Here is a 13,158-nt window from a genome sequence, read left to right as displayed (position 1 = left end):
CATCAATTAGGGAATGGCTGAACAAGTTGTGGCATGTGATTGTGATGGAATACTACTGTGCTATAAGCAATGATGAACTAGTTGTTTAAAAAAAAAAACACAGAAAGACTTGCACAAAACAATGAAGAGCAAAATGAGCAGAACCGAGAAAACACTGTATACGGTATTAGTAACATTGTTTCAAGAATGACTTTGAGTGAATAAGTCATTTTGATTACTATAAATACCCAAATTAACTCTAAAGGACATATGAAGAAAGATGTTATCTGCATCCAGACAAAGAACTGATAAATAAAAGTATGTATAGAATAATTTTACATCTATATATACCTATTTGTGTCTAATAGTAGCCATCTCTAGGGAGGGAGTGGAGAGGGAAGAAAAAAAGAAATTTACAAGATAATTTTGTTGTATATTTGAAAAGAATAGCAAGTTGTGCATAACAGATTTGCAGTTTCATGCACAATCATCTTTTTATCGTACTATATTGTGGAAAGCTTGTTTTATTCCATAAATTAAAAATAAAATAAAAAAAGTTTAAGGGTGTGTGCAGGAGGGGTGCTGAACATCTGAGCATGTCCAGAGCATGAGTGGGCTGAAGACAAGGTGACAGGAGAAGAAATTAAAGGAACTGGGTGCATTTAGCTGAGAGAAATGAAGACTTGAGAGAGAAGACATGAAAAGCTATTGTCATAACTCATGTTTCAAAAGTGTTTGTCATCTTTCATCCTTCCTCATTAAAGGTGGTGGGGTATAGAGGGAAAAACTCTGACTCTGGAGGCAGGGGACTCATCTATGATGCATATTACACCATAATGACCCTGGGCAAGTCACTTGAAATCTCTAGGCTCCAGTTTTCTTTATCTGTAAAATGAGGGAGTTGGACTAAAGAACCTCTGAAGTCCCTCCTAAATCCATAACTCTATTTTGATTTATTTGCTTATTTTGATTAACATATACATATTTGTATAGACTTTAAGGATCCAAAATAGCTTAATATACATTATCTCAGCTGAGCCTCACGATAACTCAGTAAGGTATTATTATTTCCACTTTATGGAGAGGAAACTTAGGTGCAGAAAAATTAAGTAATAATAGTACTTATATAGAAATTTAAAGTTTTCAAAGTGCTTTACAAATATTATCTGATTTGAAACTCACTACAATCCTGAGGAGTAGAAACTATTTTAATAAAATTTTAATATTTTAATAAAAATAGTGATAATAATAGCTATAGCGTTTATATAATGATTTAAGGTTTGTGAAGCACTGGATATACAACTCATTTTATCTTCACAACACACCTCTGAAGTAGATATTATTATTATTATTATCGCTATTTCAAAGTTGGGGAAATGGAGTTAGATGTTACTTAAATTGCCCAGGGTCACTCAGCTAAGAAGTGTCTGAGGCTAAATTTGAATTCAGGACTTCTTGACTCAATCCATCAGTGTCTAATACTATCCACTGGCTACTCACCCAAGATCCTGCATTAAGTAAGCACCAAATGTGAAAAATGAGCTCAGGTCTTCTTGACTCCAAATCTGGTGATTTATTCACACTTCATACTGCCTCTCATCTTCTCCATTGTAAATAAATGCTTATCAACCTACCATTCCAAATGAATTCTAACTGTGGGTAACTATTTTGACCAGAATCCACCAGTCAATGTGTCCTTCACACATGCTGTTGATTTTGTTGAAGAGTTGACAGATGTTAATATTCATCTGTTTCTCAATGGAGCTATTTTGGGTCTTTCACAGAATATAGTACTACTTTGCATTGCAGCCCTGATGCAGTTCTTAATGTTGGCTATTTTTGCCTTCAAGTTGGCTTCAAGGGCTGCATGTGACTCTGCAGAGAAGCACAGAGCCCTCAGACTGAGGTCTGGCCACTATTTATCCCATGTTCTTGGGCACAATTTTAGTACTATTTTATTTGCATCCTTCACAACCTCTTAGTGTGATAAGAAGAGCCCCAGAAGGCAGCCTGAGAGCCAGGGCTCTCAGGGGCTATTCTCAGCTTGCTATCTTCCCATCTTCACCCACTGAGGGGATGGAGGAAGTGGGGAGATGATTTTTTACCTTTTGTGTGCTCAATGGTCTGTAAGACAACTGCCCACCAATGGCTCCAGTGAAAGTAGGGACTGTTTCATTTTTTAATTTTGTTTGTTTGTGTACCAAGTGACTCACATATAGCAGGCACTTAATAGATAATTGCAGGTTGAGTTTATTTGTTTGAAATGCAGAGACTTGTCACTGAAGAGAAATTGAAAACCTCTGTAAAGCTTACAGTTGAAAGGACCTCAGGGGACATCTAACTTATGCTGCCCCTCTTTTTAAAAATGAAGAAATTGTGGTCCACATTGCTCAAATGACTTCCCTCAGGTCTTATGGGTAATCAGTTTCAGAGGCAGGATTTGAACTAGGATCCTATGTCTCCAGAGGCAATGTTCCTTCCCTACATCTCTCTTGAAACATATCATTTATCATTTTCCCGGTCACAGAATGTGAAATAAGGGCTCTCATCAGCTCTCTAGGCAAACTCATCCATGAAGGGAATCCCTCCTATAATACACCTGACAAATACTAATCCAGATTCTGTTTCAAGACCTCCAAGGAGGTAGAAATTTCCAGTTCTTTGGGCTCATTTTAGACAGTTCTAATTATGATGTGGCTTTTCTTGAAACTGAGCCTGAACTTTTTTCTTTCCACCTATACTCATGATCCCACCCTCTGGGGACCTACATAGCAAATCTAATCCTCCTCCACCTGATAATGCTTCAAATTCTGATGCAAGTTATTATCTTCCAGACTAAATCTTGTCCTCTCCAGGCAAAATATGCCCATTTGCTTCAATCAGTTCTTATATGACATGGATGTCAAGGTCTTTTGACATCCTGCATACCTTGCTCTAAAATTTTCAATTGTATCAATATCCTTAAACCATGGTAAGTGGAACACAATACTCTTTATGAGGTCTGGCAAGGGCAGAGAGGACCATGGGACTATTAGCTGCCCATATCCGGAAATCATGTGTCCCTTAATGCTGGCCAAGATCCTATTCACATTTTTTTTCTGCTGCATCACACTGTGGTATTGAGCTTGTAACCCATTATAGAAACAGATTTTTTTTTTTCAGATTAACTGGTGTCTAATCATCCCTCCCCCATCTTATCTTTGTGAAGTTGATTTTGTGTACAAATATAAACTTTACATTTATCCCTATTGAATTTCAATTTTTCAAATTCACCTAAATACTATCTCCTGATAAGATTCTTTTGGATCCAGTATATCAACCATCCCTTCCAGCTTTGTATCATCTGAAAGTTTGGCAAGCATGCCCTCTATGCCTTCATTCAAGCTATTGATGAAAAATGGTAAACCACAGAAGGTCAAGCACAGCTTCCTGGGTGCTTCACTAGAGACTTTCCATATTGACACTGAACTTTAATAACTACTCAGTGTAACCATCCAAACAGTTTTGAATTCATCTAATTGTATTATCCTCTAATACATGTCTCCCCATCTATTCCAAAAGAATAACATGAGATATTATCAAACCCTTTGCTAAAAGCTAGGTTAGCCATAGCTATGGCTATAGTTTTCTTCATCTACCCATTAATAGCCCTGTCAAAAAGGAAGTAAGGATAGTCTAGCATGACCTATTTTTGATGAAATCATGCTGACTCTGTAATGACATCTTTCCTTCCTAGATACTAGCCAACTTTCTCCTTAATGATCTGTTCTAGGATTAATTAAAGTCAAGTTTACTGACCTACAGGATGTGGACTTTATTCTCTTCCCCTTTTTTGGAAAATCAGGACAATATTTACCCTTTTTCAATCTTGTGATTCTTCTCCCATTTTTCATGATCCTTCATATATCACTAACAGTAGCTCAACAATCATATCTGCCAGTTTTGAAGACTATAAGTTCTTCAGAAGAAAGTAATGTGAATTTATCAAGAGCATCCAGGTGCTCTCTTCATATGTCTTTGCTTATCTTGGCTGTGGATGACCTTTTAGTCATTTTTATTCTGTCATTTCTAATACAAAGGTCATTCTCCTTGGTAGAGAAAAGAAATAGGTGAACATCTCTGCTGTCTCTTTGTTGTGGATCATTATGCCATTCACCCTAAGCAAAATTCCTATTCCTTCTTTGAGCTTCCCTTTTCTTCCAATAGAACTTAAACAAATCCCTTTTTGTTTTCTTTATCATCCTTTAACCTCCTCAGTTCAGAATAAGCTTTAGTATTTTTGATACTTTTTTTATAGAATTGTAACCTTTCATCCATCTTTTATAAGCTTCTTTTAAAAAAATTAAATTGGCTGGAGAGTTCTCTGTGCATCCACATTAAACTCTTCAGACAAATTGCATATTTTTTTCTTTCTCATTAAAATTGTTTTTCTTTCTTACTTCATATTTTCATTCTTGGTCATTTCCTATCCTAAGTCTGGGTTGATTCCTCTGCAGATTTAGTCAGTGGGATGTGACCTATTTTTCTGTAAATTTTTTTAAATTGAATTTCCTAAAAATCTCTGGTAAATGTCAAGAAATGCATGCATTTCACCATTCTCTATCATAAACTCTAGGGGGGAGTTGATTTCCCCTTCCCCAATAGTTCCCATCATTTTCCCCCAGCAACCAATTTCTCCCTATAAAGGAGAATCAGATTCCAAATAGAATGTCCCTGTATTAGTTTCTTGACCTTTTGAAGGACTAAATTATTATGAAAGCAAATCGAGAAGTTATTAGAAGTTCTGCTTTTGGCAGAAAGAGCTCTCTAGTTAGACGTCTATATTAATTGAAACTCCCCATCACTAATATTTTTTATCTCCATATTTCACTTGTGACCTATTTCCCCAAACTCTTCATCTATCTATTCTTTCTGTAGAGATGATCTGTGATATGCTCCAGTGACAAAATAACTACTTTTTCTCTTTATTGATCTTAACGTAAATACTTTCCATTATGCTTTTCTCCTCTTGTTCCTCAAATTTCTCCTATGAATATACATTAGAGTCTGCCAGGAAAAGTAGTGACTATAAAGCTGAAATTATAGCCAGGAATAGCTGAGTTAAAATCTTGCTTCAGACACTGATTATCTGTACGATTTTGGACGTATCTTTTAACCTCTCTCAGCCGCAGTTACTTTAACTGTATAATGGAGAAAATTAAAGTACCTACCTCGCAGGATAACTGAAAGGATAAGGTGAGATAATGAAGGTGAAGCAATTTTCAAACCTTTAAATATTATATAAATGTCGACTGTTATCATCATAATACAGTCCTATAATACAGCTCCCCACAACCTCCATCTATCCTTTTTCTTTTCAATAAGGTATATCTAGCCACACGCATGATTCAGTCATGGGTTACATCCCACAAAGTCTTAGTAGTGTCTCTGAGGTCAAATTTGCTTTCTTACAGATTACTACCTTGAGTTCCTCATGTTTGTTACCTAAACTTGGGGTATTTGTGTATAGTCATTCTGACTCCTTTTTGGAATTTTGAGTTGTATCTAGGGATGTAGCGAATGGAGCTCTAGACTTTGAGTCAAGAGGACACGAATTCAAATCCAACCTCAGACATTTATTAGCTGTGTGACCCTGAACAAGTCACTCTGTCTGCCTCTGTTTCCTCAACTTTAAAATGGGAGTCACAATATCACCTACTAACCAGGGTTGTTATGAGGACCAAGTCAGATAATAATTGTATCGCACTTAGCACAGTGCCTTGCACATAGTAAACTCTTTAGAAATGCTTATTTCATTCATTCCTCTGGTGAGTGCAGACATGGGCGAACTAACAAGACAAATGGTACAGTTGACAGAGCCCTGAAATAAAAGTCTGAAAAACCGAGTTCCTCTTCAAGCTCTGCCGTTTAAAAACAGTGCTTCTGTGGGTAAACACTAAGCTTGTTTGAACTTCAATTTCCTCTCTTCTAAAATGGGTATGATAATATATATCTTCAACCTCATGGAATTGCTGTGAAGATCATAAGAGATAATTATATATATGATTTTATATATGTGATATGTTGTTATATTATATTACGTTATGTTATGTTGTTATGTAATGTTATATCATATCGTATATATTGCACTTATATATACACACAATATATACATATGTGTATATACATATGTACAAAATATATATGCATATGTGTACATATATATGTATATATGATTTTCACATTTTGAAAACTGTAAAGCAGAGAGACAAGAGAGTATAGTAGAAAGAATAAAGGCTCTAGAGTCAAAAGATCTGGGGTTGAATCCTGTCTTGGATATTTTCTACCTTTGTGAATTTGAACAATTCGTTCTTGGTCCTCAGTTTACTCTTCTGTGAAAATGCTGGGTTGCACTTATTTACCCCTGAGGCCCATTCTGGCCCAGAACTATGATCCTAGAGATGGTAACATTGTTATAGCTGAATGGGATGGGTAGTAAGTGCAATTCTAGAGCAAAGAAATTCCTGTCAGCTGATACCCAAGCCAAACCCTCAAGGGCAGTGTTGAAAGGACAGGGCAGCCCAGGACCTATAATTCTATGAATGGCAAGACTCTTTAGAACAGATATTCTGCTTAGGTCTGGAGCATCATTGCTAATGACTTCAAAGCAAACAAAAGTGCATTGTCCATCATTTGTTTCTCTTTTCCTTCTTAGTCTTAAAGTTTTGTCCTATTCATCTCTGGAAGTTAAACACTCACTACACCCTAATGCACTCCAATCTAAGCCAGCAGTGAACTGTTGGCCTTTTAGCCAGAATCTAAAGAGGTAAAGGGGCTTTATTGATATTTTCCTTTTAAAGGAATTCCATAAAATCATCTTCCTTTGATTTGATCATTCCATCATCATTCTTTTATTTATTATTCTAGAAAACTCTAATTTCTTCTTTTCCTATTTTAAGGGATGTTTTCTAGACCCTCCTGGCTTAAGAGTGATTATCAATAGTAACTGTTTCTATTTCCTTCCCAGTCTGATATAGTTACTTTTTCTTTGCCTCATTAAAGGGGCAAAGATTACCTCTGAAGCAGGCCTGTTCACTGAAGGGGTGTTACCTCACCTTAAGTGAGTATTTGAATAGACCTTGGCCTAAAGGGACCAAGACCTCCCATTGCATCCTGGGCCATCTCCAGTCATCCTGATGAATATGTAGTCACTGGATTCAGATGGCTCTGGAGGAGAAGTGAGGCTGGTGACCTGCACAGCCCTCCCTCACTCAAAACAACGTCAAGTGCAAGTCATGTCATCATTCCTCTGATGGTATGGTCTTCTTAGGCGACATAGGATGAAAACAACAATTATTTCTCACAAATTCTGAACTACAAATGAGGAGGCCTGAGCTCTTGTCCCAGTTTCTAGACTTACTTATTGTGTGACCTTGGTGAATACACCTCAGAGAATCTTAGTTAGAAAGTACCTTGGCAGCTCTTTGGTATGAGCCATGTTGGAGAAAGAATCTGTTCAAATGTGCACACATTGTCTGCTTGCAGACCTGAAATAATGATGAACCTACTCTTGCTCACAGCAGCCCATTCCATTTTTGGAAAGTTAAGGTCATTAAAATGTTTTCTCCTATAGACAGGGGTGTTCTGGTAAAGGTTTAACAACTGGTTCTCCAAACCCTCAACATACTTTTAAATTTAATTTATATTACTAACCTTTTTTTTCCCATCTCTTTCATAAATCTAGATAATCAACTAACCAATACATTTCCAAGATGTAAATGATTACAGAGAATATTTAACAATGGTCTTACAAGTCCTCATGAACTGGCTCCAGCACAACCCTGAAATTATATCCAGCAGAAGTTTACTTTTGTAATTCCTATCCATTTCTTCTAGTTCTACCCTGTGGGGTAAATGGAGTCCTTCTAATCCCTCATTTTCAAGTATTCAAAGTTGGCTATCACGTTCTCAGGACTAAGTAAAAAAAATCCCACTCCCTGACCTCTCTAGGTCTTAGTTTTTTCATCTGTAAATGGAGATCGTTGGATTTACTAATCTGTAAGGTCTTTTCCTACCTTAAGCTCCTAAGATTCTGTTTCTGACTGCCTTTTTGACAACACTGGAACAAATGAAAATAGTTAGAATCTGTTGCACGGATGCTGATGCACGGATCCTTCACAATAGCAAATCCTGCAATGACATGATTAAGGCCTATGTTCTATCTCAGGATTTCCTTGCCTCTAGACACTCATTCTCACTGAGACTGGGCTGAGGGCCCAGGCACTACAGATGGTGCTTAATATGCTCATCTAGAAATGAGGGGGTTGTACTGAGGAACCATCCCATGCAAAGATCTCTAGCATTCTATAACCGCCAAAGTGTTGTGGTCATGGGTGCCAAATGACAATGTGAAGGGAGTTGGTGGGAGTTAAGGGTGGGAGGGTGTTTCAACAAATATTTGCCCCATTTCCACTTCTAACTTCAGACTTCTGTGATTCCCTTTCTACAAAAATGGGAAAATTATTAAGTTACATACCCATTTCCCATTAACTGCACACTTGGGATAGGTTGATACACCCTATTACAAACTCTTTTTTGTCGGTCACAATTCTTTTCATCTGAGCTATCTCCACAGTCATTTTCTCCATTGCATAACAAGTTCTTGGCAATACATCGACCTGTTTTGAGGAAAAGAAAAATATCATATAACAAAATACCTTAATTTTTAAAGAGTTGTTATGTGAATTTGTGCTGCAAATGCCCCCACTTTCAAGGCAAAGTATAGGGAATGTTCTACTAGCCTGATAAATTGATGTAAGAATTTCTAGAAATGGAGCGGTAAAAGATAAACTAATTTTTCTCCTTTTTCCTAAGGGGACAATAAGCATTTGAAGTACCAATGCAAATATTTATTTTACTTTGTTAGAAAAGAAATCTTAGAATCTTCTCATTGTATTGAACAACAGAAAAAAAATGTTACCTCCTTAGAGGAGGGGAACACATACAGTCTACTGTATTATATTCCTGTATGACAGAATCAAGTCCACTGCATTATTCTTATTTTTCAAAAAACAATGGGAGATTAAACTCTTATTTATGGCTACTAGACAAGTATTGCTGAGAGACAATTGGTAGAAACAATTGTAGATAGACATTTAAATTACTGAAAAGATGCCTAAACTGCTGAATACCAGGCAAAGTGAGGAGTTGTTGCTCCCTGGAACTGAATACTATTAATAATAAGCAGTTGTATGTCAGCCACAAAAGCAAGGCCATGAAACCCTGGGAAATTTACATGTCATAGAAGAAAATTAAAAATATTTGATTTCGTCAGTAGAACTGACTAATCATTCAAATAATGGGAATGATCTTTTCATAAGGGATTTATAATAATATCTTCATCAACTGCAATAATTAGAAAATCCTGAGAATTTTCCAGAAAGCACATTTCAATTTATGTTCCAAAACTTCCTAGTGTTCATCCCCAACCTCAGTAAAGAGAATGTAGTAAGGCTTTCTTAGGTAACTCAAACTCTTATAAGGTGGTACTATTACTTGAAGACTAATTTTTCATTTTAGAGGACTATACATAGAGAGGCTATAAGAGATTTTGCTGGTTTATATACATCCCAAGATAAACAGAACAATGTTTTTGCTTTGTTTTTAAACAACAAGATTCTTGTTGCTTTGGAATGAGATACATATGAACAGTCAGCATGGCTCTGGAAGATGTGGGTTTAAATTTTGTTTTTGACAAATTCAAAAGTAGCAGTGGGCAAATTGCTTAATTTCTCAGTGTCCCAGACAATTCTCTAAGCAGAGTATATGGACCCCAGAACTTGAGACATTCACGTGAGGGTAGATGTAAATGTTCTTCCAGAGATTTTGGTCTGTCAGAAAGTGGAGAGGAAGTCTGCCAGGAGAGAGATATTCTACTTGTAGCTGTAATTCTGAAAGAGGGCAGCTTTCTTTCCCTCCTCCCTCAGATGCTAGTGCCTGGTTCAAGGCCTCAGTCATTCTGTTCTAGTAATGGCTTCATCTGTAAAGCTGTAAATTATAAATGAGATGCAAGTCTGCAGAAGTTACGGGAATTTCAACATAGTTTCCCATATGTAGGAAATCTTAGGTCAAGAGAATTTTCTTTTTCTTTTTTTAATAATTTATTTTTAACTTAAATACTAAAACTTAGACAGTAAGAAAAGAAAAAGAAATATATTTTAAACTTAGATATTAAAACTTAAATACAAAATAAGAAAAGAAAAAGCATTGCCATGTGCACAGCAAGAGAGGATTCAAAATATACAGCAATAAATTCCTATTTCAAGAAAGCCTATATAATAAATACCATGCACTGTGTTCTGAGTTGTCCACCTTTGCTTCCTTGTAAATTTTGCTTTTTTCTCTGCTGAGTACTTTTTATTTTGTTTTTTTCTCTCCTTCCCCCCACCCAAGATAGCTACAATTAAGAGCAGAGATACACACATACACACATGCTCATGTATATACATATATATTTGTATGCATGTAAACACATAAGAGCATTTTCCCTACAAACACACATACACACATGCACATGCACTCATATGCACCTCACAGGGGAGAAAATTTTTTTTTATGTATAAGTTAGATATCTAAAAGATTAAAAGACTTTTTTAAAGTTTTGATTTATGGTTCCTGATTATTTGACACAGAACCCTAAAACTGACTCTTTTAGAAAGAAAAAAGAAGATGATTGTCATTCTGTCAAAATACAGATGAATCAGGATTTAGCACAAACCTCATTGGCTTTGACATCCTGAGACTTGGGTTACTATCCCAGCTCTAGGACTTTGTGATGATAAGGAAGCCTCTTTGATTCTCTAGACTTCACTCAATTACAAAATGAAGATAATATTTTTAATAGCTAATATTAACATTTATATTGAGCATACTTTGTGCCAAGAACTGTGCTAAGAACTTTGCAATGATTGTTCTATTTTGTCTTCACGACAACCCTGGGAGGTAGGTGCTGTTATACCCATTTTACAGATGTCCCCTCTAAAAATTCACATCAAGAAACTGGGTGATACAGTTGTAACACACCCATCTTTCTCAGACTATCTCATAGACTTGTTGATGAAGGTGTGCTAAAAGCTTTTGTGAATCCGCTTATATTATCGGTCTAAATAATCTCTTGAGATAATTGAGGGAAAAGAATTTATTAAGCACCTACTACTATGTGCCAGGTACTGTGCTAAATACTTTACAAATATCACTATTAACTATTAATAACTATTGTTATCCTCATTTTATAGTTGAGAGAACTGAAGTAGACAGAGGTTAAATGACTTGCCCATAGTGACACAGCTAATAAGTGTCTGACGTGACTTTTGAACTCAGGGCTTCTTTCCGCTATACCACCTAGCTTCTTCTAATGATTATATATTTGATCTGTTTATTATTTGCTGTGTCAAGAAATACTTTTTGGCTTTCTAAAAAATTGTGTCTGTGATTTGATTGGTATAAGGAACTCTTGGTTAGGAAACTCCTAATAAACATACTGAGTGTCATTTGTTCTTTAACTTACAATATTATTGAGTTGCCTAGAAAGACTAAGCGGTTAAATGACTTAGCCAAGAGTCAGAGGGCCAGTTTGCACCCAGGAAGGGACAGCTCTGTATGCCAGGTTGCCTCAAACTTCCTTATTATTTGTCCTAAAACAATCACCTTTTTCAGCTTCAAAAACTGTTGCTTCTACTATTCCAAGATTAAGTGATCAGTTTCTTATTCTATATCCTTGTCATCCTTCCTTCCCTTATGGATTTCATAAGTTCAGACAAATTTCTTTCTTTCTTCTCTTTTCCAGAATGAAGAGAATGTAACTTTCATGTTTACTCTATGCCAGGAATGGGGAACCTGCGGCCTCAAGGCCATATGTGGCCCTCTAGGTGCTCAAGTGCAGCCCTTTGACTGAATTCAAACTTAATGGAACAAATCATGTGGTCTCAAGGCTGCAGGTTCCTCACCCCTACTCTATGCTTATACATGACCCTAAACTCTTTTTCATTTAAATTGGATCTTTTTTAGTATCTTTCTTTTCCCCAGAGTGCCTTAGTCGTAAATGCCCATGGTAGTCCAGCTGTGACTGTGCTATATTGGAGCCTCAGGCTGTTCTGGTACCCAGAGTGTGGGGGGGAAGTACATGCTGGCACAGGAAACAAGAGGAGTGACTTTAAATTAGGTTTTAGAGACAAAACCACTTGAACAACAGGGTAGGAATTATAGATGAGAGATGGGAATAGATCTTGAGGCAGACAGGTAGGCATGGAGTTAAGAACATTTGAATTGAAATCCTGCCTTAGACACCTACTAGCTGTGGACGCTGGGAAAGTTACTAAACCTTTATGGACCTTAGTTTCCCATCTGTAAAATGGAGAGATTAGACTCAATGACCTTTAAGATCCCTTCCAGCTCAAAATCTATGTTCTATGGTCTTGGATCATGGGACACTAGACTCTATGGGTGGAGACTCTGGGATACCATAAGGCCACCAGTGGGGAAACAATTGAAGGACAAGGTTGACTTGATGAGGAAATCACACAGGGTACTATTATCCAGCATTTTGGGCTGGGGGGAATCTAGAAGTTTCCTACTTTAAGTAATTGTTCTTTTTAACTAGTCAATTATTTCTACCTCTAAATTCCAGTGCCCTGGGACAAATCCCTAATTTGTCTGACATGGTTACAGCTCTGAACTACAATTTGGCATAAGATTCTGATTAAGAGCATAGTTATTCTAAAGATGTCATAATAGTCTAAAGTGTAGCACAACAGTCAAAACTTTTGGTCACATATGGTTTAACTTTACCTATACAGACACTGTGTGTGTGTTTGTGTGTGTGCATTTAATATATGTATACCCACACACAAACACACACACATTGTCCTTAGATTTTGTATCAGAACCAATCACAAATATTTATTGAGCCCGCTGAGGAAGTAAAGCATTATGCAAGATAACACTAGCCTTTTGTTATCTTGTGATAAAAAGCTTTATAGTTCTTTGGAAGAAAGGCAGAATAAAATATACGTATTCTACTCTCTCTCTCTCTCTGTCTCTCTCTGTCTCTCTCCGTCTCTCTCTGTCTCTCTCTGTCTCTCTCTCTCTCTGTCTCTGTCTCTCTCTCTCTCTCTCTCTCTGAGTCTCTCTTTAGATGGATAC

General features: G+C 36.6%; 1 protein-coding gene across 1 annotated transcript in view; it reads right to left on the bottom strand.

The window, feature by feature from the left end:
- Positions 1-13,158, bottom strand: part of C6 (complement C6) — a 79,101-nt gene that overhangs the window by 46,617 nt on the left and 19,326 nt on the right. Inside the window, exon 5 of the mRNA XM_072605739.1 lies at positions 8,495-8,636. Within this exon, the coding sequence (XP_072461840.1) occupies positions 8,495-8,636 (142 nt within the window). The remainder of the gene's footprint in view (positions 1-8,494; positions 8,637-13,158) is intronic.

The sequence above is a fragment of the Notamacropus eugenii genome, chromosome 4 (assembly GCF_028372415.1).
Source record: "Notamacropus eugenii isolate mMacEug1 chromosome 4, mMacEug1.pri_v2, whole genome shotgun sequence".
Lineage (NCBI taxonomy): Eukaryota > Metazoa > Chordata > Mammalia > Diprotodontia > Macropodidae > Notamacropus > Notamacropus eugenii.
Note: the sequence above shows the minus strand (reverse complement) of the source record. Positions and strands in the feature narration are given on the sequence as shown.